Source organism: Pinus tabuliformis, chromosome 4_2, assembly GCF_031772625.1.
Source record: "Pinus tabuliformis cultivar Carrire ecotype Pingquan chromosome 4_2, CPIR1, whole genome shotgun sequence".
In the NCBI taxonomy this organism is placed as follows: Eukaryota; Viridiplantae; Streptophyta; class Pinopsida; order Pinales; family Pinaceae; genus Pinus; species Pinus tabuliformis.
Window position 1 is genome coordinate 564137393 of NC_142304.1, and position 27848 is coordinate 564165240.

Consider the following 27848-nt stretch of genomic DNA (forward strand, 5'->3'; position numbering starts at 1 on the left):
TTTTCCCAGCTTACAAAATTTTTTCCCAGTTTTTTCCCAAAGTCCAATTTTTTCACTACCATTGAGTTACTTCTAAGTGCATTTTTTGCAAAATACATCTATATATGTTCTATAATAGTTCTGTAGAATAATGACTAGATAGCTAGTGCATACTCAAGTATATATGGGATATATTCTTGGTCTATATAACAAGATTGTCAAATATAGATGGTACAAAAGAACTAAACTGTGATTTGTTTAGCCTAAGATCAATGAAAATGAGAATTAACTTCACTCAAACCTTGTATTTATGATTCTATTTTCTTGTCACTTCTCAGATATTTACATATAATACCACTATCACATATTAAATACAACAGAATAAATGTTTGCTAGTCTGCAGTAATAACCAAATTGACCTATATGACTATGCTGATGATTAGACTAACATAATACAAAAGCATATATGACTATGCTGTAGAAATTTCAAAAACAAGGCAATCTTCACTAAGATATCTGCACTTTACCCAGTTCAAAAGATTTCACCTCACGTCAATAAGGTCAAAAATTTATCACATAAAACTTTCAACCTTAGGGCTGAATTAAAATAATCATAAATACACATACAAATATCTCACATCTGTCCTCCACTAATCTAGGTAAGTTCAAATAGATAAACATGCCAAATATCTCAACACCAGATCAATCCACCACCCCTTAGGGTATGACCTAATCGAGTATAAGGATCTAAAAATTACATTCATCGACAGCAAAATATAACAGCACATTTTAAACCTAAAGTTCCATGTAAGGCATCCCAAATCACTCAACATTTCAACCTTGCTATCCTAGTAAATCAGCATATCAAAAAGGCCACAAGGCTTGCTCAAAACACATGAAAACCAGATCTAAAATCAGATCAGCAATAAGAGAATTTAGGACAGCAGCGGTACAACTCCTTATTATCACAATATGAAGATAAAGTAAAACACCTTAGCTTATACAAAGCCAGTACATCAAATCTTTCAGGTTTATCCCAATAAAAGAATTATCAAAAGTTTTCCAAACCCTAACTAGGGCATCAACTATCAATGTGAACCCTATCCAACAACAACAAGGCCTAACAAGGCATCCCACCAAGCAATACTAGGCTCTCCAAAGGATCAACAATAAGCTAGTATCGTACCAATTGTCCATCCCTTAGTTCCACACTTGCATCTCACAAACTTTACTCTTTACTTGCATCACACAAGCCAAGTAACTCTAGCACATGGCTTCTCACAAGGACAATTCATGTTACAAGAGTAAATAATTGTTCTTCCAAGATCCTCCATAGTTAGCATCACACCAACTATCACATCTCTAACCATTTATTACAAAGACACTTCCCTTTATATATTGAATAGGTGAGGGAGGCCAAAAATGAAACATGACTAAGTCCACTAGTAAACCCCAGGCTAAGTCAATGACAAAGCTTTAAGTGGAGTTTTACACTAAGCAAAAAATAACAAATGGCACAATAGGGCTTGTACAGCCCCCAAGGTGGTGTGCCCTCCATGTCAAGTTGTCCCTATGTCAAGTGCTTCTCTAAGCAATATAGTGTCCTCCAACAAGGGCTAAACCATAGACAAGCCCCATGTTAACCCTAAAACCCCTTATTAAGCCCTAGACATTGAGTTTTTTTTCACGTGAAAAATACCTTTATATTCCATATGATGAATATACGTGTTTTGATCCTCACAGGACTATACATTATTCAACAAGAATACTCGAAGCCATTACATGATAGCTCGTCATGTCACTTGCGGGAATTGAACCTGGGTGGGGAGGATCCCAATCATTCCTTCCAACTGCCTGAGATAAACCCAACTGGCAAGCCCTAGATATTGACTTATTACATTTCTATTGTTTTATTGGTATGTCAGCTAGAACCTTTCATTGAGCCATTTCATTATAATAGCACCCTTTGTCTCGTATATACACCAAGGAGACCTAGTCTTAGGATCATCAAATATAGTTTTACACATTGTATTCATTGTAGAAGGAGGTTCCTCCCTTGAAGTGGATTGTAACTACTGTCGCCCAAACTATATAGGCAAGATGCAACAATGCTCAGGGCGAGGGCTATCACTCTAATCCCCACCCTCTTTGTTCTAGTTGTCTCCCTACAGGAAGCCATGGGGAGTAGTCCTTATGAAATGTGAAAATGGAAGATTCATTGGCAACCAACAAATTTGGGAAACACAACTGAATGGCCTAGAAACTTGGTTAATTTTAGCAAGTTGAAGATTAATTTGGATTTGACTTGAAAGACCAATGCCTTAAATGGAGTCAATTACTTGCTTAAGATAACTTATTTACCAAGTCACCGGATGAACAGTTGTTATTGAAAGATGCTTCACAATCCTAAATGAGATGCAAATCCTACAATCTAGGTGAGATGCAAAATCTTGGCTTATTTTAAGTTATATGCCTATTCTAAGTGTATCCTTCCTCTTAACTATTTTGAAGCTTGTCTGTAGAGTAAGTTGTGAGAGAGAAATTGGGGGGAAACAAGCTAAGGCAGTTTCAAAGGTGTGGTGATGTGATGTGGCACATAGGTTTGAAGGGCCAAACAAATTTGATGATGTGGCAACATTGCATCAGCACATCTCCTTAAAAGAAGAAGCATGATTTAAGTATTGAAGTCTATGGTATGCATCATTAGGTCAAGAAGGGTTCTTCAATTAAAAAAAAAATTATTGAGGATAAATTTAATGTGGTCCAAAAGTCATTTAATTGAATGGTTCAAATTGGAGGGAGTACTTTAATTTGAATTTTAAAATTAAAATTCCCTCCAACCCTCAATACAGTCTACTCCAAAAGAAACCTCTGAAAATCTATATAAACAAGGGCATTATGATCCTTATGTGCAATTAAATGATTTGAGTTTATCTTTGATTCTTCATCTACGACCAGCAGGCTTAATAAGGCTTTTAGTTCGTTTTATTTTGACTTGTGGCTTTCAGGGATTCGTTGGCTTTCTTTGCAGGTCTCGGGTCTCCTTAAGACAAATTCTTTGTCTTTAACCTCTATGAGTTTTGGAAATCGTTGGTTCTCCTAATCTCTTGCAAGTGAAAGACCAAAGTTGAACCTAAGGAGGTCTTCTTTGCTACCGAATTGGTATTTTTGAAAGGAACCGAGGTCTACCAAAATTATCTGTGAAGGACGCATTTTGAAGTTGGTTGAATTGAAAGTTTGCCAAGGCTATTCGATCTTCATTGAAGCAAGTTATATTCACCTTATGCAGCAGAATTAGACCAAGGACAAAAGGTCTTGATCGGAAGCATCTTACGGCAATACTTCTATGCAAAAGCTTTTCGGCCTTCAAAACAGAAGCCTATTCCTCTGCGGCATACTTTTGGTGATTCTTTGGTGTGACTAAGTTCTATCTCTTGTGCAAAAAAATCGAACTATGAACAAAGAATTATCCTAAATTATTGTGGCTTGTTTTAACTTTGATGTCAATGAAGGGCCCTAGGGTCCATTCTATTTGTTGGGATTCGAACTGCTATTGCAAATGATATATCTCTGTATCAAGCAGCTTCATTGACTCTTCTACAAATGAATTGAACACAACAAATTGATCTCAGTCCTATGGAACAACAACATATCAAAAGAAGACTCGATTACTATCTAAAATTGTACCTTCTTTAAATTTGAGGAAAAGTGATTAAAGAATCGAAGTATTTCTTTCTGCATGCCTCGATTAGGTTACGCTCCTGAAGGGATGAATGTAATCTAACGAAATTGCCTAACTGAAATAACTTTTGCGACAACCTTTGGGTATACACATATCCATACTTTTGTTCGTGGATTAGAGCAAACATACGAAGGCCTAGGAAGTTGTTAATTTTAGGTTAAGATGTTCTTTGCATGGAAAATTACTTCAGTGATTCATATGAGCCCAAGATTAATTCCATTTCCTTTAATAGCAATCACATAAACTATTATTCGATGACAGTAATTGAAGAAAGAACATGAGTAATCATATGCAGAAGACAAGCCAAAACAAGAGAACACAAAAATTGGCTCAAGCCAGGGAAAAACCCAAGATGGGGAAAACCATTGATCAAATCTTCTTATTATTTATATCAAATGTTCAGCACAGAGAGAGAGTACAATAAATCAAAATGACTTGCCAATTTTGTAGATCCAATATTGTTGCCCTAAACAAGTAGATGGCCCAACGCAATTATGAAATGCAACTAATGAAGCTTGGACTGGTTAGGGTTTCCTGTAAATCACAATTGTCCCACTTAGCTGCCCCAGAAACTCCTTATTTCAGCTGCGGCCTCTCTAGGAATGCATGATGATGCCCTTTGCTGGCCCTTAGAACTGATCTGAACCCATGATAGGCTTCTCGGCTCCTCTGTCTAAGCTGATGCATGCCTGCGGACCTACCTGGAGTAGTAGCTCTGAAGTGCGGCCACAGAAAGGGAGAAATTCTTCCTCAAATTGACCATAGATCAACTCAGAGACAATACCCAAACTCGGCCTGACTTCCTGAGGTTGAATTCGAACCTATAAAGACAAGATTACCCATACAAGTGGCCCAGAGATTTCATCAAGTCCTGCAGCTATCTATCTGAGGAATCTCGACCCTAGTTGCTGAAGAAGAAACCCAAAACAAACCATCCTTCATCCTTAATTCAACTTCCTTTCCTTCTGAAAAAAATTCAAGAAAAGTTCTTGAAAATTAAAAGCTATCGTACCCAAAGATTGTAGCCATTAGACTCCTAGTACAACATTAGCACCACCCATTGGAATGGAAAGCATTGGACTATTCAACACATATTCTCCCATGGATAGCTTGATATTATGGCACTTTCCAGAGCAATTTATGGTTCCTCCATTTGCAACCATCACTTGACACTCTGGTGTTGGATATAGGAAGCAATTCAATTCCTTCGTTATCTTACAATGAATAAAATTATGGGTACTACCTGAATCAATCAACACTATTACCTTTTTCTTCTTGATATGTCATTTTATCTTGATAGTTTGAGGAGTGGTAATTCCGACCAATGCATTACAAGATATGGTCGGATTCATTTCTTCTTTCTCTAGGGTTTGTTCCTGGTGTGTATCCTCTTCTTTTGATGTTTTTTGTTCATTTTCTTCTTCCTCTTCACAATCTATGTAAAATAATTTCTTCTCAACACACTTATGACCTTTAGTGTATTTGCTATCACAACTGTAACAAAGCCCTTTTCTCTTTTTTCTTCCAATTGTTGTGGTGTCAACCTTAAAGGTTGTGGAAGGCTAGGGGCAACAACACTTCCATCTTTATAGTTGTGATTGGTAGGCTTCCTTGTTGCCATAATTTTGCTTTCAATTTTTCTTGCCAACCTGAATGCCTTCTCCAGTGAAGCAGGTTCCCAAAGGCGCACCTCATGTTGGATATGCGCTAGAGAATAGGGGTTCATGTGTGCTAGGAAATAGGGACCTAGTGCGCAAGGCTTAAGGAGCCTCTAGTGTGCAAAGATCAGGAAAAGAGCAGGGTTTGCAAAGCAAGTCAAGGGGTCAGCAAAGGATTGGTTGCGAGCTAGAGGGCCGAGATCAAGCAATGATCAAGGTAGACCGAGATCAACCATATCAGCTGAGATTTGTGAGTAAAGCAGAACGCTTTCTCAAGTGTGACAGTTTGCTTTGTAATAGATTCATTTGCTCCAAGACAATCAATAAAATACCACATAAAGCAAGCGGGTTTTCCCTGTTGCATTTCCCAAGAAAAACAAGTGTGTCAATTTGTGTGATGTATTTTTTATCTCTGGTGTTTTTATTCTGTTGCTTATAAGTCGTTAAGAAGCTTTGTATCTTGGTGAAAGTTAACTAGATTTCAGTTTTCAGTAATTCACTAAGTGGGTGCAAAGTTTCACGGAAATTTAATAGGATGGATCAAAGTTACTAGAAATATCCCACAGATTATTGGTCCTTTTTCAGGAATGGAAGAAGACCAAAGATTGACCTGTTGCAGTGAGTGAGGAGGAAAAACTAATTTTGGATAAAAGCTTATATCAGAGAAGAATTCTGATGACCCAAAATAGTGATTCACTTCGATGAAACAAGGATGGGATTGAGAGTTATAGGATTAGAGAGGATTACAACGCAATCTCAAATCAGCAGATCTCTAGTAAACCAAACTTCAGAAAAAGATTTGCATTCCCAGCATTTGGACTAACTTCTAAGGTAGCCCAACTCTCATCTTTGGTTATAAACAGAAAAACTCCTGACAAAATAAGCCCTAAAGTTGAGGGAAGCAATTGGGCCAACAAGGTGAAGCAAGCGCATGAGAAATGTTGAAAGCAGCCAATATGTACTGCTGAAATGTGAAATCGCAAATCAAGTCTAGAACTTTATTGAGACTGGTGCAAACAAAGTATTTCAAGGGCTAACCCGGTGGAGCATCTCTCAGAAAAAAAATGAGGGAAACATCCTGGAAATCTTCCATTCTGAAAATAGTTTGGGAAATCATCCCAGGATTTGCAATCTGATTTATTTGAAAAGCTAGAAATGGTAGGATCTTTAAAGACTAAAGACTAAGCCCCTGACAGATTTGGTTTCAGGTCAAGAAAGCTATAGTAGAGACATCCAAAGCTAATGCCAAAAATTCCCTGACCATAATCCCAGCTGAAGTGAAACTTTTTCTTGGGAAATAAATCTCTATTTAGAAGAAAACCAGCAAAAAAACAGTATTTTAATGAGTAGAGCGGCCCTAGAAATCATTAACCTCAGTATTCATAAAAGTTAATTTCGACAGGGCTTCTAAAGGAAATCCAGGAATCTCTAGCATGGGTGGATTTATCAAAGATAACTCATTAAACTGTTAGGAAATTTCTGCAAGTGTCAAACTATAAGGCTGAAAGCCAAGGGCTGATCAAAAGAATAAGTGTGTTAAAGAAAATGAAAGTCGCCAAAGTTATTACAGAAGGACATTTGAAGCTCCTGAATGATTTCATGGATGAACAGACTGCAAACAAGTCTTGGGAAAATCACAAGTTATGTGGAATAATGTTGGATGTAGAAGAAACCATTTCAGAATATTGAAGCTGTTCATATTAGGAGAGAAGCCAACCGGATCGTGGATTGGCTGGTGAACACTGCAATTCAGCTGCAGATGAGTGACACAATTGACATGACACAGAAATCAGGATGATGAGTCAAAGACGTTGGAAAGAATGCCTGGAGAATGTACTCTCGGACGAGTTCAGATAGGGATCAGCCATATATGGTGGATTGGCTGGAAAACATTGCAATTTAGCCACAGATGAGTGACACAATTGACATGACACAGAAATCAGGATGATGTGTCAAAAACGTTGGAAAGAATGCCTAGAGAATGTACTCTCGGACGAGTTCAGATAGGGATCAGCCATATATGATGAATGCCTGCAGAGAAGAATAGCAGAACTACGGATTGTCGACAAAGTAATCATTGAGACAGCATAACTCTAATCCGAGGAGAACCAAAAAATGATTACATCCTAACAATATAAGAAGCATAAAGAGGAACAGAGGATATTTGATGGCACAAGGACAGTTAGGTATCTCTTTAATTAAAGCTGAAATGAGGAAAGTTTCCATCCCAATGAAGTTAACCCTGTCATAGATATGGTGTTTCCTCCTTTGGGAAAATGAATGTCTTTGGCCAAGATCTATAAGACCCTCTCATTTAAGGGACTCAACAAAAGACAACCTCCAGCTTTTCACCTGGGGCAGACTCCCTCTTTCCTATCCTTAGATTATAGGAGATACTTTCACACTCTTTCTGTATGTCACTACTGGATTGTCCTTTAAGTCCCAATGAACTTGGTCATTTGTGGACATTAATAAAATTATAGTATCTTAGCGAGTAGTTTCAGTCTTTTGTGCTTTTGCTATAAGCCTATAATTATGTTCCAATTATAATGTATGTTTTTGCTTGATAGCTATAAACCGAACAGGCTATTTCCAGTTTTTTAAATGTGTTGGTAGCTTAGAATAGGGAGCATTGATGAAAGCTTCCACTATCTCCGTGAACCTGATGTAAATGACCAGTAGGTGATATGTTATGATTAAAAGAATCTATTTTTCTTATTTGTCTATCTTTCTCTAGTAAATGTAAATTGGGATCCCAATGATACAGTAGGCCATAAATACGGAAAAATAATTGGAAGAACTGAGCCTGTAACTTCCCAGCAGAAAAAAAAAAATACAGTAAAACCCAAATCACACCTGATTTCAAGCGAACTTAATTTCTGCCCAACCCAACATATGGGAAAGAGAAGTTAATTAATCAGGCATTGTCATCGGAGTCAGATGGGCATAAGCTATGCACAAGTGTGGTGGGGCTCTCCCAAACAGGCAAATCAAGCAAAGGCTGTTTGAGGTCTCGTTCATGGGCCTCGCAAATCAACTCTGCAGCATCGCAGATACTCGTTATACCCTTGATAAAGTCCTCCTGGGCTTCATCCTGCAGGAGGAAATGGGGAAGATAAACCCATTAAACCCAATTTGAGAAAACAGAGCAGTTCAGCATTTAGCAGAGAAGTGAGCAGAGAATATGTAGTACCTGCTTTAGAAGCTCCCTGAGGATGCCTTTACGAGCATTCTGCATTTGCGTCAGAGGCACAGATGATGAAGATGGTACTGGGTCTTTAATGGAAGCGACTGTGGATGTGGATCTGTTCTGCGACATCTGGGAAAGTGATTCCCACTCTGTGATTTCCTGTACATATTTGGCTTTGAGGTTTAGCAGAGCTGCCTTTTTTAGCAAGCGACGCTGCCTGAGATACTGTTCATCGTTGGTAGTTGTGGTATCAGTAGAAATGGGAGGAGGAGGAGGGGGAGGGGCATTGTGCTTCCGCTTTCGTCTCTTGTATACGAAGCCATCGTCGTTCACAACCTCCCATTCATCTTCTGCTGCCAATTCTACTATAGGCCCAGGTCCAGGCCCAGTCTGTTCCTCTGCCATTCATTCAGGACTCTGAAGAATTGAGCCTTGACAACAAGACGGAAAGGAACGCAATTGTAAAATGGGTGCGCAAAAAGGGGAAAATGAGAAATAGTGTAGCTGTGAACGACTTGGCCCGACGAGCGGAGGGAAAATCAGCTGCCTCGTTTGTAATTTTTCATCCATCTTCATAAAATTGTGATCTTATGGTTATACTGTGTATATTTATTGTGCATCTACTTCTGTTTATTATGTTAACATAAATTTATATTTGTTACAGTGTTATGAAGCAAACCTCTATTTTTTTAAAAGCTTATATTTTTTTAATTAATTTAAGTTTGTTTAAAAAATTAAAACTTAGTTATAAGAAGAATTTCAGCGTAAATCACATATAAAAAGACCTTTGACGACACGTTTGGAACCAACTAGTGTGGTTCATCGTCAGGAAACTAAAACCTAATTAATATTTGAATTATTACTTATTTTTTGAGTGTAAAACTTGAGGAAAGGTTTGTACCTCGAGAGATTTGATCCTCTCGGGGCTTGATAGATCCGGTGTTAAGATGGATCTAAGTTGGTTTCAGTCGTGTGCAGTGATACAAAATTTGTTAAATATCTAATTATTTTGATTATTTTAAATATGCTAAATATGTCTAAGATTAATTCGGTCAATTTAATTTAAAATTTGCATAGTTACCTCAGTTTGTTGAAATGAGAGAGATTGTTAGTAACTTGAATGATGAAAAATGATAAAATACAAATTTTGAGTGCAAAGTGTAAATGTAGTAATTTTGATAGATAGAAAATGTGAATACTAAGAATATAGTCAATTACAAAGAATCTTCATTGCAATCAATCTGAAACTATTTTCTTCTACTGTTCATATTATCACACCTATTAATTTTTCCATTTTCTCATATCGATCATAAACCATTCAAATATTTAACTCAAGCTACTATAGTAAACAACATACCTTGTCTTTGTTGCTCTCCAATATTAATAGTAGTTTTCTCCAAAGTCAATCATTGTGACTTATGGAGTGTTAAACCCCAAATAATTTTCAATGGTAGTTATTTTCTATTACTGCGTTTGAATGCAAAGTAATTAACAATGTTGAATGATGGAAAATGGGAATAATAAGAATGTAGTCAATTATAAATAGTTTATAGTTTCAAGAAGCAAACATTTGGGGTAAGAAAACATTTTATTTAGGATGAAAATTCAAGTATTGTATTTATGGTTGAATAATTTTTATGTGCTTACATTGAGAGAGAGAGTATGTGTTTTGGGGGTGAGAAGGAGAGACAAGGGGAGATAGAGATATAGATGGGGGGAGAGGGAAGAAGAGAGAGGCAAAGATAGGGAGGGAGGAAGAAATATATTTATGGAGAGAGAAATGTTAGAGAGAGAGAAGGGGAAGAGAGGGAGAGAGGGAGGGGAAAGGCACGGAGGGAGAGAGAAATAGATAGATATAGAGAGAGTGTGTGTATGTTTAGGGGCTGAGATAGAGAGATAGAGAAGGAGAGACAATGGGAGATAGAGATATAGATGGAGGAGGTAGAGATGTGCTTACACTATAATCAATGCACACTATTAATCTAATTACTTTTAAATTAATGTACATCACACATCTTGTTGCATCAAATCAAAAATCAACATCTACACTAAATTCAATGCATCTAGTGCAAACAATCAAATAGGATTAGAAATCAACATCTATACTAAAATTAATGCATCTAGTGCAAGAAATCAAATAGGATTAGGAATCAATATCTACACTGAAACCAATGCATCTAATGTAAGCAATCAAATATGAGTAGAAATCAACATCTACATTGAAATCAATGCATCTAGTGTAAGGTATTAAATATGATTAGAAATCAACATCTACACTGAAATCAATGCATCTAGTGCAAGCGATTAAATAGGATTAGAAATTAATATCTACACTGAAACCAATGCATCCTGTGCAAACAATCAGATAGGAGTAGAAATCAATATCTACACTGAAATAAATGCATCTAATGCAAGCAATCAAATATGAGTAGAAATCAACATCTACACTGAAATCAATGCATCTAGTGTAAGGTATTAAATATGATTAGAAATTGACATCTACACTGAAATCAATGCATCTAGTGCAAGCGATCAAATAGGATTAGAAATCAATATCTACACTGAAACCAATGCATCTTGTGCAAGCAATCAAATAGGAGTAGAAATCAACATCGACATTGAAATCAATGCATCTAGTGTAAGGTATTAAATAGAATTATAAATCAACATCTACATTGAAATCAATGCATATAGTGCATGTGATCAAATAGGATTAGAAATCAACAACTACATTGAAATTAATACATCTATTTTAGTGAAAATCTAAAATATTCATGACTTTCTAGATCTAACTTCTATGTTTGTATTTGTCTCTATGAGACTCTTTCTTCTTCCCTCTCTCTCTACCTTCCATTCTGTGTCTATCTACCTCCCCCTCTCCTTCTCTCTCTTCCCCTCCCTCTCTCCCCCATCTCACTCTATCTGCCTCTCCCTAACTTTCTCTATCTTTCTCTTCTTTCCTCTCTCCCCCTACCATCTATATTTATACCTCCCTCCATCTCTCCTTATTTGTCTCTCTATCTCAACCCCCTAAACATAAGTCACGCTCTCTCTCTCTCCCCATATCTATCTATCTATCCATCTATCTCTCCCTCTCTACATCGTCCCCTTCTCTCTCTCTCTCTCCATCTATATCTCTATCTCCCATCTATCCCTCTTCCTCCCTCCCTCTCTTTGCCTCTCTCTTCTACCGCCTCCCCCGCCCCATCTATATCTCTATCTCCCATTGTCTCTCCTTCTCACCCCCAAAACACACACACACACTCTCTCTCTCTCCCTTGCCACTACCTCTCCACCTTTCTCTCTCTATTTCTTTCTTCCCCTTCCAACTCTATCTCTTTCTCCCCCTCTCTCTCAAGTCCTCTCTCTTTTTCCTTCCTCTCTCTCCCCTTATCTCCCACCTCCCTCTGTGTCTCCCCCCATCATACACATACTCTCTCTCCACCCTCCAACTCTGTCACAATCTCCCTCCCTCTCTCCTTCTCTCTCCCCCTCTCTCCCCCCTCCATATCTATGTCTCTCTGTCTCTCTCTTCCCCCTCTTTCCCTATCTTTATCCTCTCTTTTTCTCTCTCTTCCCTCGTCTCCTCTCTCCCTCATCGCATCTTCATCTCTCCCTTGTCACTCCCTCTCTTTCACCCTCCAAATCCATCTCTCTCCCACACTCTATTCCCCCTTCCATCTTACTCTCTTTCTTAAATATGATCCCATTTTATTGTATTTAGGAAGGTATCTAAATTAATAAAAAAAAACATAAGTGGTTGTAAAATAGTAAACCTATATTTTGGATCAATCATGTTAAAGAAAATACAATAATAAAAAAAACATTAAAAATCACGCACCATCTTTCCTTTATCATTGTTAATCACTTTGCTTTCTCACTTCCCTTGGATCCTTGATTAAGATGCATCTATCCGAGTCCATTATAATATTATTTATATTATATAAATTTCACATATGTATATATAAAAGTATTCTCATTTTTTAATTTATTAAAACCTCCATTTAATCTCTATTAAAATATTGTATTGTTAGTAGTAGTGAGGATGGAGAGTTTAGAGATACCTCAAAAGTAATTATAACCTTTTTGCTCTTAGATTTAATTAAAAAATGTTATAAAATTAAATTAAAATAAAATAATTGTAAAAAAAATTATTTTTAAATAAGTTACTTTTTTGGCATGTGGTATTGACCCATGGTATTGTAACAATTAAAAGTCTAGATCCATAACATAATAATCAAAAGTCTAGATGGTTCATGATATTGATAAACCATGGTAGTAGCCCATGGTATTATAATTTTTTTCCCTCCTCTCCCTCTCTATCTTTCTCTTGTGGGTATTGGCCCATGGTATTGTAAAAAAACCTACTTAGAAGTTAATAATATCCATGGTAAATTTTCATAAAAATCTTGTCATATTGTAAATATTAAGTTTTTATCTGCTTATTAATTAAATTTATAGATGCAACACATGTATATTAATTGTTACAAATATATTGATTACATAAAATATAATATTACAATATTATATGTTACCCAATATTTATAACCACCCCCACCTAATAAATAGTGGCCATGGGTGGAGAGAAATATTAATTAAATGTAATATTATTAAATTTTACCTAATATTTCAGGTCACACCCCGCCCTAAATATTACATTCTACTCAATATTTCCGGTCACTCCTACTAATTTTATTAAGCACCTTCCATTATATTGAGTTTACCTTCCTACAACCGAAAAACTGAAATTTATCTCTTGAACACCTCGAAATATAAATTTACCGGGTTATTATTATTACAGAAATCTCACAAAAACCTAAACGTCACAAAATTTACGTGGTTATTATTATTATTAGAGAAATCTCACAAAAACCTAAATGTCACAAAATTTACCTGGTTATTATTATTATTACAGAAATCTCACAAAAACCTCAACGCCACAAAATTTACGTGGTTATTATTACAAGATATGCCCAATTGAATCATTGGCTTCCTTCGATCTCTTAAATTGTATATATATCATTTTCAAAGTTGAGTTTGTTAATATTAGCCATATTTTTTTTATTTATTTTTAAGTAGCATTACACATATCTTGAGCATATACAATATATATTACCAGACACATATATAGTAACATTACACATATCTTCCACATATACAATATATATTAGCCGACACATATATATTTTTTTAATAATTTTTTTAATGTAACATTGAGTATGTGACAACGTCTCCTCATATTTTGTTTAATGTAACCTTACGTGACAACAGTTCCTTCATATTTTTTTAATATTTTTTAATGTAATCTTACTTTACTGACAACATCATCTCCCTCATATACTGGGTTGTAGAGCGGGCAAAAATATGGTAAATTTTAAAAGCACATAGAATAATACAAATTTATATTTTTAATTAATTTAAAATTGTTTAAAAAATTCAAGTAAATGAATTAGAATTAGTAATATAATTTAGATTAGTAATAAAACATAATTAATATTTGATTATCCAACTATCACTTAATTGTGCCAACAATGAACATGTGAAGAGAGGCATCGATGGTCTCTTGCCTTAATGTCCAACAACTTCCTCCTCTTAGATAATCCAGGCTCTCTTTGTATGGGAGTGAGACTCAACCTCTTAAGCAATGACCACAAGCCCTTCCTTGACCAACCAAAATCAATGTGAATTAAGGTCTTGAAGGAAATGGCTTGGCCACCAATTGAAAGTGTTCTTAAAACATCATGTGGGTATGACCTTGGGCCTATCAAACATCAAAACGAATTGGAAAGTCCTTAAGATGAGCTTGGGTCATCAAATCTAAGGGAATGACATTAACAGACGAGGGGGGGCCTCAGAGGGTGGGCGGGTTAACATCACCTAGAAGCCCTACTTATGTGAAATGCATGAGAGCCATAAAATGAGTAAGACTGATCAATGGTCATGGGGTGCTTTAGAGAAAAAGTAACTTGACATCACTCATTAAGCCACGCATGTTGACATGCCCAAGGTAGAATATTATTACATTGTACTTCTCCTCGTAAGGGATTGAGACTCATCCTTTAAGCCTACCCACAAACCCCTCCTTAACCAATCAAAGTTAATGTGAGTAAGGGCCATAAAGGGAATGTCTTAGCCACCAGTTAAAAATGTTGTTAAAAGATCACATGGGTATGACCTTAAGCCTATCAAACATCAAAATTATTTGGAAAGTCCTTGAGATGAGCATGACCCATCAAATCTAGGGGATAAATATTAATGGGTGAGTGGATGCTCAGAGGGTGGGTGGGTTGACATCGCCTAAAAGCCCTACTTGTGTGAAATGCATGAGAGCCATCCAAATGAGTTAGCCCAGTCAATGGTCAGGAAGCACTTTGGATGAAAAGTAGCTTAACATCAACCATTAGTCCAAGAACTCTGATGTGGCAATAGATGAAGGTCAAATTACTCTTCCAACTCTACTTTTGTACTCCTCTCACTCCACTTGCCTTCATATACATGTAATTTTTATATTCATGTAGACTAATTTGTGCATCCTTTGCTTATTGCTTTAACTCCACACATTAAACCACTCTTGGTTCCACACTTTGCTTATAGAGATTTTCCCATGGCTCTACGAGCTCCTCTTTGCTACAAAAAAACTTTTCATGGAATGGGATGGCTCCATATCCAACCTTGCACAATTCCTTTTGCATTTATCTCTTCACTTGCACTTGAAAGTGCATGCCCTCATCTTACTAGGCCTTAAACATTATAACCATCATTTCAACTTGATGTTGTGCGAAGACAATATAGTCCCTGTTAGTGTTATCTTCATCTCCCTCGTCAGCGTAATTCCATCAATGATCTTCCTCCACTTCACCATTTGTTGGTGATATTCATCTTCCCCATGCTCCAAGACATGTGAACCTCTTAAATGTGACCCTTTTGTAGAATGTAAAAGTATGGTGATAAAATTGCAACTGCTCAAGAAATTTAATCTAAACCAAGAGACGCAATTCTACTTTACTACTCTGCGGAAATTAATTCACAATTTAGAACAACATTCGCAAACATGCATCAATCACATACACAAGTACACAAATTTATCTAGGGGAAACCAACTAGTAAAAACCCCTTAAGCCTGCTTGCATTAATCAAATGAATAGAGAATGTATTACAATTGTTTTCTCACTCTGAGCTCAACCTGCAAGTGAATAACCTTTCTCTTTGCTCAATGAGAAGCTCTAACCCAGACTTAGTCAATTTTTGCCTCTGCTTGAGCCCCTATTTCCTTGCACAAATCCTAAGGAATTAGGCCCCTGTTTTTTAAGAAATTTCCCCCAATTGATTGCGTAATTCCCAAGGTTGGATCTTTGACTTCATGTAACACTTGTACACTCAAGACTAGTCTACAACTAATGTTACATTGCCTTGGAATATCCACCACGGTTGGGGAACTTGAATTCTCTACATGCACTAACTATTTTTGGTTGCTTGATCAGTTAACTGGATGATCACTAAGTTAGATTGTTTTCCCACTACACAACTGACCTCCAACTAGTTTAACCGAATACAACTGAAAAAATAATTGAACTAGATTGCTACAAATTAGCAATCACACATGCATAACTGAACTCCAAGCCCTCTAACTCAAATTTACTGAGCTAACTAAGTGACAAGAGCCATGTCACCTCATTTAACTACCTCCAAGTTGTTTGTTGATGTGGAAATTTAAATTTTCTCAATTTGACCAAGGCAAAGTCAAATTGAGACTTTCTTGCTACACTTTTCAACACTCCCTCTTAGCAAGAAAGGGATTTTCAACCACCCATATCCTACACCCATGGAATTTGAACTTCCCTCTTGAAAAAGCCTTTGTAAAGATGACAACATCTTATTCCTCTATAGCAATGTATTGCAGCAGCATTATCCTCCTCTATACATAATCTCGTAAATGTTGATACAGATATTTATATGCTTGGATCGATCGTAAAACACTAGATTCTCAGAGGGCTTAATGAAACTATGATTATCACAATATATCACAGTTGGATCTATCTACTAACCAAACAGTCCAACAAGTATCTTTCTCATCTAGATCACCTCACATGTTGCTTGACTTGCAGCCATGTATTCTACTTCTGCTGAGCTGAGTGCCATAGACCTCTGCTTCCTGTTGTACCAAGAAATTTTTGCGAACCCAACACTAAAAATTCCACCTAATGTACTCTTTCGGTCAGATGGACTTCCTGCCTAATCTGCATCTATGAAGCCACACAACTTCACTCCCTTTGTCTGTCTGTACCATAATCCATACTAGGCAGTGCCTCTGAGGTATCGTAAAACACACCTTCCAATACAATTTGGTCCGCCTAACCATAGCTTGGCTCAATTGTTTGACTGCATAGCACATATTTGGTCGTGTGTTCACAAAATACATCATTGAACCCACTAGCTGTTGGTGAATGGTATTATCAACCTCTTCACCTGAAGTGGCATTCTCCTTCCTCTAGTTGGTCACTAGAGGTGTCTCCATGGGCTTACAACTCTCCATGTGAAATATCTGCAACATCTCGGTGGCATACTTGCCTTGAGACACAAACAATTCCCCAACACTTTGCCATAGTTATAGCCGATGGAAGTAGTGCATGAAACCCATGTATTTCATCTCAAATTCCCTTGCAAGGTCCTCCTTGCAAGAGTTAATCAGTTGCTCATCACTTGTCAATATTAAATCATCAACATATAAGACAATGATAAGCAATTTACCTTCTACCAAAATATGATAGAATTTTATATTCGCTTCACTTTTGGTGAAGCCCAATGTAGTGAGATAATTGTCGATCGAAGCGTACCAAGCTCAGGGTGCCTATTTGAGACCATACAATCCTCGTCTGAGTCTGCACACATGAGACTGCCGATCAAATGTCTCAAAATATTTTAGTTGCCGGATGTACACTTCCTCCTCAATAACACCATTGAGAAAATGTTGTTTTTACATCCATCTAGTGGATCTTCCACCCCATTTGCGCAGTCAATGCAAGAATTGATCTAATGGTTGAATCCCTTGGTATGGGAGAAAAGATTTCCTCATAGTCAATTCCCTCAACTTGAGAGAATCCTTTGGCCATAAATTTGGCCTTATACTTCTCTATGTTTTCATTTGTTGCATGCTTAACCTTGAAGATCCATTTCGAACCCACAACTGATTTATCTGTCAGTCTTGGGACCACTTCCCAAACATTGTTCTTCATGATGGATTCGTATTCTTCCACCACTGCATCAACCTTAACTGGCTGCTTAACTCCTTCCTCAAAAGAGGATGGCTCAATCTCTACAAGCTCAGTCATTAGAGCTGTGTAGCTAGTGTACCTCTTAGGTGACCTCCTTTTCCTGCTCAAATTTGAAGGAGCTCCCACATTCTCCCTCGCATCCTACACCAATTTATCAGTTTCCCTGGTTCTTTTTCTACCTTCTATGGATGGTTCTTTCTCTACACTCTATGGATGGTTCTACTTGAGTGGATGTCTCCACTCCACCTCCTCTCTACTCCTCCATTTGTGTCTTCTCCACAAATTCCCAAGGCTCCTCCTTCAGAGCTAAAAGCTCCTATTCCCATGGGATTTGTAGATCCCTCTTAAGAGAGCATATCATTGCTTTCTCCTAATCAAACTTTACATCCCTTCACACAATTGTCATTATGAGGGAAGGTAAGTACACTTGATAATTGTGTGGAGTTTGGTGTAACTCACAAAAACTCCCAACTCTGTTGTTGACTCAAGTTTCTTCCTCAAATATTTGGAGACATGGTAGTAAACAGAGGCCCTAAAAAATCTAAAATGATACACATTCGAATTTCTCCCCATGAAATCCTCCTCTAGTGTAATCATACTAAGAATCCGATGAGGACTCTAATTCTGCAAGTAGACTATTGTGTTACATGCCCCTACCCACAAATGTAGCGGCAGACCTTGGTCATGTAGCATAGCTCTCACAGCTCCCACAATGCTCTAGGTCTTTTTCTTAGCTACCCCATTTTACTGTGGGTTGTGTAGTGTTGTCAACTCTCTTCGAATGCCTTCTTCCGCACAAAAATCCTTGAATTCATTCAAAACATACTCACCTCCATTGTTGCTCCTGAGAGGCTTCACCTTCTTGCCGATCTCTTTCTCAAATAGTGCCTCAAATTCTACAAACTTTAAGAATGTCTCATCCTTCTTTCGCATAAAGAAGATCCAACGCTTCCTTGAGTAATCATCAATAAAAATAACATAGTACTTATGTCTGGTAATGGAGGTTGTCGAGAAGGGTCCACAAACATCAGAGTGGACTTTCTCCAAGACTGTGTGTGCTTTGTTGTCCCAATCATGGAATGTGGATTTCACATACTTCCCCAAGGTACAACCCTTGTAGACATATTGTTGCTCAAGTGGTCCTTTAGGGAGGCCAGTGGTTATTTGTTGCATAATTTTTAAGGCACCATGATGCAAATGGCCCAATCTCATGTACCAAATTTCACTGACATCACAACTTTGCACTTTCTCTGCCTTACTTCTTAATGCAACACAATATTCCACATCAAGCTTATGCAGGTTCTTCACATGAACTCCGATCTGCTTCACCTTTCCAGTAGCTATGTGCCTAAAAAATGTTATACCCTTACTGAAGATAACATCATTGTCGTGGTCTTCCAAAACTGTTATATAAATAAGGTTCTTCTTTAGGCTTGGAACAAACATGGCATATTTGAGGCGAAGAGGGGATCTTGACTCCCTCTTAAAGGTAATTGTACCAATCCCAGTCGAATTCTACCTTCTATCATCCCCAAGCCCAATATTCATCTGGAGATATTTCTCCTCCAGGTCACTGAAAAATTATCTACACCTTGTCATGTGGAATGAGGCACCTCAATCCAAGTACTACACACTCCCCATCACAGTGTTGGTCATGCATGCGATTAGGGTGAAGTCTAGCTCGAATTGTGAATACAATGCTTCACCTATTGCTCCCCCTAAGTTCTTCTTGCTAGACTTTTTGTGTGGACACTTTGTAGCATAGTGCCCGAATTCATGACAATTGAAGCATTTTATTTTGGACAAGTCTTTCTTCTTGCCCCCTTTGCTAGATCCTAGTTTGGTTTGAGACTTATTCCCTTTGCCCTTCTTTCCCTTTCCAACCAACAAAAATTTTCTTCATCCTCTCCCTTGGATGAAATTCCATCTTTGGTATTTCACCTGATCTCTTCTTATACCAAATTGGATCATAAGCATTCCCAATTCAATAATTTCTCCCTCCTGTTCACCGATTCCTGGTAGCGATGCCAACTTTTGGTCATGCCTATAAGAGCTTAGCTCACCAAGTCATCTTCTGCAACATTCATACCAACCCCTCCAAGCTCATCCCGAACTTGCGTAAATCTGGTGAGATACTGTGAAATAGTATCATTCTTCTGCATCTTGATGTTTTGAAGTTTGTCTTTGAGGGCCAATTTTCTATGGTCACTATTATTCTCAAATAGCTCAATGAGTTCCTTTGACATTTCAAAATGAGTTTCTTTGACATGAGATTTGAGACAATGTGGTATCGCACTCCCTCAAGGATTATTCTCCTCTCCTTGGCTACATATTTCTTCCATTGGGCTAGGTTCTAGGCATCAATTGATCCTGGTTTTGGAATGTTTGTCTTGACATAATCCAACAATCCATTGTCATTAAGCACTGCCTCCATGTGATCCTTCTAGGCAATGAAATTCGACCTACCTTCAAAGGCATACTCTAATATCAGTCCATTGAAGGTCATTTTCCCAACTCCAAAGAAATCCTACTACACTGAAGCTGCAAATTCTAATCCTACTTTGATACCATGTAGAAATATGGTGATAGAATTGCAACTGCTCAAGAAATTTAATCTAAATCAAGAGACACAAATCTACTATATTGCTCTGCGGAATTTAGTTCACAATTTAGAACAACATTCGCAAATGTGCATCAATCACATACATAAGTACACATATTGATCTAGGGGAAACAAATTGGTAAAACCCCCTTAAGCCTGCTTGATCCGAATTTAAATAGGAACGCAACAAATTACAGAGATAACCATAAATATAGAGATACAATATAAATAATACTTCATTTCATTAATGTAAAATACTGAAATATGCTTACAAACAGAAATGGAAATAAACTAGCTCGGGCGATGGTAGCTTATCTCCGAGGAGAGATGTGGCGGTTGCATGCCTCTGAACTATCTTACAATGAGGCTCGAAGGCCTATTTGAGAAATAATGGAAAATTCTAAACATCCAAAACCCTAACCCTAGGAGATGAAGTGCCAAACTATGGGCCCCGTTTTGGGTAAATTGGTACATTAATTTCCCGGGGTCATAACTTTGGCATATGATCTTTGTTTGACGTGCACAATACCTGGTTAGAAATATCTATCCGAGGACTACAACTTTGAGATGAGAAACATTGGTCCAATCTGAGGACCCATGTTGCTCCTAATTTTCCCAAAAAATGTCGTTTAGGGCCTCAAAACGACTTTGGAAGTTGAGGACTCGAAAAACTACCAAAAATAGTAAATTGTGCTACAAATAAGGAAACTGAAAAACTGAAAGAAACAATGGTGCGGGTCCAAGTGGATTTGGCGGGTGGCCACCAATATCCACCTGGATCATTCCTCCCCCCTTAGGAAGCAATGGTCCCCATTGCGTTAAGTTCCTCCATGAGATGAGGAAACTTCTGCGAAACTTGGTCCCTAGTGAGCCACTTGCCCTGGTGAAGGAGTTGGCCTGCTTTGACAACTCGATACAGTTGGATCTTCTGTTGGCGAGTGTGCTTGATCCGTGTGTCCATGATCTGATCAACTACAACTTGTTCCATGCAATCTGGATTTAACTTTGTTGATGTGAGATGTTTTGCAATGTTGGATGTGTCTAGTAATGGTGGAAAGTATGGTCGAAGGCAGTCCACATTGAACACCGGGTGTAGGCCAAGGAATGGGGGAATGCTGAGCTCAAATGCATTGTCTCCCACGGCCTTGGTAATGGTGTAAGGACCATATCGGAGTGGTTTGAGTTTCTGATAGGCTCCGGTAAGGCATTCCTTTTGCAAATGCAACCAAACTTTGTCACCCACCTGAAACTTGTGTGGCACCCGATGTTGATCATGTCACTGCTTGTACTTGGCAATTGATTTCTCCAGAATGTCATGGACCTGCTGGTGAATATGTTGGATGTGTTCAATGAATTTGTTTGCCTTATCTGTTTTAGCCTGGACATGAGCCGAATATGCCTAAGTAGCTGCAAATGGCATGGCCACATCAATGGGACATAGTGGCTAGAATCCCAAGCCCACCTAAAAAGGGTTGTGGCCAGTCGAGTTGTGGGGAGCCTGGTTATAACTGTGTTGAACATAGGGGAGGCTCTCATCCCATGTGTGTGGATTCTTTGAGTTGTATGTGCATGTTGAGCCTCAAAATTTCCCTTTCCTTAGCAACTCTTCTCCTCCCTTTTCTTTGTTTTTCCATGAAGAAAATGCATCCCTATCATCAATAACCAGTATACATTGCCTTAAGGAGAACATTTTAGTGATTTACATGTTATGATTTTATGTTTTGCTGTTTGAATAAGTTTTTGTCTTTTAGCTATGGAACATAGCCTATTCTGCAGCTAATCGGCTGTTCTGCAGCTACTTTCATGCTTTAACAGGTTCCAGGTGTCAGAAGGAGAAAATAACTACATGGGCAGCTTGGAAATCATTATGACATGGATCGTGTCCTATTCACCTCACCCAGGTCGACAAGGAAGATGGTACAAGACTCCGGTCAATGAAGAAGTCAAACGTAGAGACCAAAGGCAAACAAGACTCTATTTTGTACACGTTTCATAGTGATGGGATTTGAAACAACTTCCTGAACCCACGGACTCCAACAGCCATCTGTGAAACCGAATCCAACAGCCATCATATTATATTTATGTCTCCAGCATCCGAGGAAGAGAATTTCGTGTGCTTGTCTGCTACGTGTTTTAGGCTGTAGCTTATTTTTCTCCATAAACAGTTGTATATTTTTTCTATAAATACTTGTGTAAAGAACGCAGAACCAGTTCGAATTTCCTCATGTATTAAGCTCAGGCTTCTGTAATTTTGAAAAACTCATTCTACGTTTTGTGTTTTATGAATATCTGAAAACGTTTCTTGGAGTTTTGATTGAGTATGCATAACCTGAGCAGTTGCAGAGGGCCCCTGCATTGACTAATGTTTCATTTTATTTTGTTTTGTCTTTTATAGTTAAACTGTCAATTCATCATTTCTTCCATAGTGTTCATAACCATTTACTAACTTTGTTTATAATGCAGTCTTTATCATTTTCTTACTAATGCAGAATAACTTCTTTCAGTACAGAATAGCTTTCTCTTTGCTTAATTTCTTTCTAGTTTTATCGGTAGTTAGAAGTTGAATTCAGTAGTGTAGAGTAGTTTATTTTATTTACTGTTTCACTAGTTTTTAAATTTCCAAATAGACTGATCAGTGCCATTATTGTTCTTGCCATTTTATTACTAGTTTAGTGACTCATGGTGTAGAAGAATGTTTCTAAAAAGACCTTCTATTTGATAACTCATCTCAAACTAAGTGGTTGAATACTTCATTCATGCAATTAGTCTTTTCTGCGTTTTTCGCATTTATCTTCTTTTAGAATAATGAAGTACATAATTCCTCAAAATGTCATTCCAAGGAGGTTTGTCTTCCAAAATCGAGAGGCAGAGTAACTAAGTATTTCATTTAGTTTTGTTGTAATTTCACTTTCAGTTTTTCATCTAGTTTTGTTTCTGCAATAGACTAAACATTTTTTTTGTAAGCTAAGGAGGGACCCTTCTTTTTCCATTACTTCGAATTGAAACCATTACATTTTCATGGTGGCCTCAACCCGCCCCGAGGGGAAACCGGGTCTGTTGGCCACCTTAAGTTTTTGACAGCCATCCAAAAACAAAAAATACTAATTCTTCTTGTCCAGGCTATATAGACTAAACATTCAAAAAGATTACTACTGCTTCTTGTTTGCATTCTAAACTGAAAATATAAACGAAACTATCCAAACGGCTTTCAAAAAACTACATAGAGCATATACATATCTTCAAGTATTAATCCGCCATGACTTCCTGCTGATCCTCTTCTTTCTTTATGCCCGGGTTGATCTTCTTTATCTGCTGTTGTATCTCTTCCAGTTTTTTATCCTGCATTATCAGAGTGACCTGAATGTTCTGCATTTCTTTCTTCAAATTTGGAATTCCCTGGGACAGTTCTGCCATCTCCATGGCCACCTGTTCCATAGCCTTAGCCAGCAGCCTTTTCATAACCCAGTATACATGCAAGGCCTGCTTATACAGAGTCATGCGGCCTCTCGTATTCCCTGGATCCGGTAAGAGGTATTCCCAATCTTCCATTTCTGATCCTGATTGACCCTGGGTCGCTTCTTCCTCCAGTTGCTGAATTATCCTTCTGATGTCCTTATTGGTGTTCTCACAGTAGGCTTGCTCCGCAAACTGTATCTTCTTCTTCAGTGTTTTCCTGTATTTTCTTGCTGGTACTGGTTCATGCTCTTCCCGTTTCCCTTCCACCCATCCTCTTCCTCTGTTGCATCGGCCTCGTCCCCGTCCTGCTCTTCCTCTGTTCCTGTAATTTCCCCTGCCTCCCCGATTTTTCATGCCCGAGGTGCTTCCAAAGTCACCTCCCTCCTCTCGCCCTTTGCTTCTCCTGTCTCCATACTCCCTGTCCTCCTGTGTTTTGTCCTTTGTTGACTCCACGTCCTTCCATACCCTCTTTCTCGGTTGCTCAGCTCTATCCTGGTCCGAATCAAACATTTCCACTTCATTATCAGTATCGTCCTGAACTGTCTGATACTTCTCTGTCGTTTCTCCAACCTCGATTCCTTTCCCTTTCTTTTCCGGGCTTCTCCGTCCTCTGTTCTCTTCGTCCCCGTCGCTTCTCATTCTCCTCCTCGTTGCCATTCGAATCTTCCTTCCGGCGTTGCCTGCTTGTTTTCTCAGCCTCCTCTGTCTTTCGGTTAACCTACCTAGTGTTTTCGCCACCCTGTCTCTTCACAAATCCTCTGCAGTTTCCTTTATCGCCCTCCTTCCTTTGTCTCGCCTTCCTCCTATATGATTTCTCCTCCACCAATTCTCCTCATCTCTCTTCTCCCGCTTCTCCTGCCACCTGCCGATTTCATCACCGCCCACCTCCCTTCGTCCTTCTTCTGTGCCGTCGTACCCACGTCCAATCTCTACCGCATTACCTCCACCAGCTTCATCCTTCATTACTTCATCGTCGTCCCTCCTCGAGATGATACCCTTTCTGGTGATCCCTCTGTCCGCCTTCATCATTACCTGAATTCCTTTTGCCTCGTCATCCTCCCTTACCTGATGTGTAGTAATTGCCCTGATCGTTGTCATTATCACCCCGATCGGGGGACAATAGACTAAACATTAGTTGTAATCTCACTTTCAGTTTTAGTATTTCATTTTGGTTTTGTTTCCATCATAGATAGTTGCAATTCCCCTCTCAGTTTTAGTATTTCATTTAGTCTTGTTTCTATAATTGATTAGACAGTAGTTGAAATTTCACTTTTAAGTTCTTTTAGTTCATGATTTGGAAATAATGATAAGAGCATAAATACAAAATCTGTTTTCATTTCTTGATTAAACTTTACTTCCAAACCTTGCTTAAAGCACTTTTATTTCTCCTTTTTAGGTTCTTAGTTGTCTTTGTAGAAGTTAGATTTAGGATTTTAACAGTTACATTGTAATCTATTAGGAACTAAAGGACCAAAAACCCCCAAAACAACATAAAACTCAAAAACAATGAAGTGAGAAGGGTCATCTAGCACATATAGTGCACTACACTTCATCAGTTTATGATACCCGGATTGATAATTTATGTAGGGCAATTTAGGACACTAAATTGACCAAACATTTTGGCGCTGTTGCCGGGGAAGTGTAACTAGGTAGCTTTATTTCTTACATTCAAAAAAAAAACAACAAAACAAAAAAAACAATGACATGCATAAAGAAAGAGACTTTAGGGGTAGATTTATAGCTAGGGGAAGAAGTTCGATTCCTACAACACCACCTACTCCACCAAGAATTAGAAAAGACACACCTCCATCCCAGACTCATACTCCCAGCCATAGGATTCCTGGAGTTCAAGGGGTAGAAACTCAATTAGAAGATTCTCTGACTTCATCTACCAAAACAGTCCTAGGAGAGAAAAATTTTGAATCTCCAACATCAGGGATAACCTTTTTCACCTCCATAGGAGAGCCTATTATAGTTGAAAAATTAGGAATACCTGGTAAGGAAGAAGAAGTAGAAATTCTCTCCCATAGTCCATTAATAGAAGAACCAGAGGAGGAGGGAATAACCTTGCAGGTTGAGCCCTATACTGACTCTGAAGAAACTATAATGGTAGACGAAGAACAAGATGGAGAATTCTCACTATTTGGAGGAGGGGGTAGAGGGAGAGGTAGAGGTAATAATGGAGGAGGTATAGGAAATAGGGAAGTAGATAACTCTTTTGGATTCCCTATAGTGGATGAAGAAACACATACCACAATGAAAAATATCTCACCATCTGTCCTCTCAAACTTCTATGGGTTGAGAAGTGAGGACCCTGAAACATTTTTGTTTGAGTTTGAAGTCTTGTGCAGAACTTATGACTATCTAGAAGACTCTCAAAAACTTAAATTGTTTCCTTCAACACTAAAAGGAGCTGCTTTGAAATGGTTCATGGGGTTAGTCATTCAATCCATTAGAACATGGAATGACATGAAAAAGGCATTTTTGGATAGATACTTGGATTATTGTATGCCTACCAACCATAAAGATGAGGTGTTCAAAATGATGCAAAGAGAGGATGAAAACTTAGAAGATTTGATTAAGAGATTCAACTATAATTTGAAAAGAGTAAAGATGAACAATTCAGATGAAGAAACTTTGAAAGCTCTTTTGTTAAAGGTCATTAGAGATGAGTGGATAGATATCCTTAACATGATGGGGAAGGGAGATATCTCTCAACTTCCATTGAGTCACATAGGAGAACTGTGTGTTCATCTCTCAAGAGGGAAATCAAAAACAAGGAAAGGGCCGAGAGATTCTTCTCTTGTTAGAGCAAACAAATCTACAACTAGATCTGTATGCAGGGCAGAAATTGGCAATATGCTTGATGAGTTTAAAACTGACATTCTAGGGAGCCTTAGTGAGCAACTAGACACCCTTAAAATTCAAAACAAGCAGAAAACAGAGCCTGATGCTTTAGCCATCTTTGATCCAAAATGTAGAAAGAAACATGCTCTAAGGGAATGCCCTTTAGATGCAAAAATTGTAGAAACTTGTATGATCTGTTCGGAAAGCCATGAAACCAAGGGTTGTCCTTCAATCCCAGGTCTTAAAGTTGTCTTTCAAGAGGAAACAGTCCCAAATTCTGCAGAACCTCTTTGTTTTGTTGCAAGAAGACCTTAGCAGGGACCACAAAATCAGGGATTTAACAATCCAATGTATCTTCAACCCCCACCAACCTGGAATTCTTGGTAGCAACCTTGGCCTCAACCTCTATCTCAGTATCAATCTCAAACGTGGGCACAAGGAGTACAAAATCCTTATGGGAGATTTGCTCAATATTATCAATACCCTCCATCCTATCAGAATTATCCTCTCCCACAAAATCAGCAGCCACAACTTCAAAATCAGAATCCTCAACTTTCATTGCCATTTCCACAACAACCTCCACAACAAAGTCAAAATCCTCAACTCTTACTGCCATTTTAGCAGAAACCAAATCAGCTACCTGCCCAACCATTACCAAACCCCAACAATAAAAACCCTCAGAATGCTTACATGGTAGAAGGACAACAATTTCCAACTTACATAATTACTCCCCTAGACCTTAATGATGTTCAACTAAGATCTGGTATGATATTAGAAATGGAAAGACTTTCTATAGTTATTCAAGAACAAGACACTTCTGAGGAAGATTCCCTAAAAGTTAACAAAAGTTTTGAGGAAACATCTTCCCAAAACCAAAAAATTGAAAAACAAAAACAAAAAGAACCAATGAACACAACTCCTATCATTGAGCAACCAACATCTACTTCTACACCTCCTTTTCCTGAAAGACTACAAATTGATAGAGGGATAGAAAAACAGATATTGTTGCCCAATTATGATTTTCTAGATGAATTGAAGAATGTCTGTACCAAAATTCCTTTGTTACAAGCCATTATAGAAATTCCAATTCTAGCCAAGACAA

The 27848-nt window shown here is 38.0% G+C and overlaps 1 protein-coding gene across 1 annotated transcript in view; it reads right to left on the minus strand.

Annotated features, from left to right (window-relative positions):
• Positions 1-9128, minus strand: part of LOC149170527 (uncharacterized) — a 59223-nt gene extending 50095 nt beyond the window's left edge. The window contains exons 1-2 of the mRNA XM_089423916.1: positions 8573-9128; positions 8236-8473 (exon numbers count right to left, since the gene is read on the minus strand). Coding sequence (XP_089280042.1) covers positions 8297-8473; positions 8573-8974 — 579 coding nt within the window. The 5' untranslated portion in view covers positions 8975-9128 and the 3' untranslated portion in view covers positions 8236-8296. The remainder of the gene's footprint in view (positions 1-8235; positions 8474-8572) is intronic.
• Positions 9129-27848: the final 18720 nt, after the last annotated feature.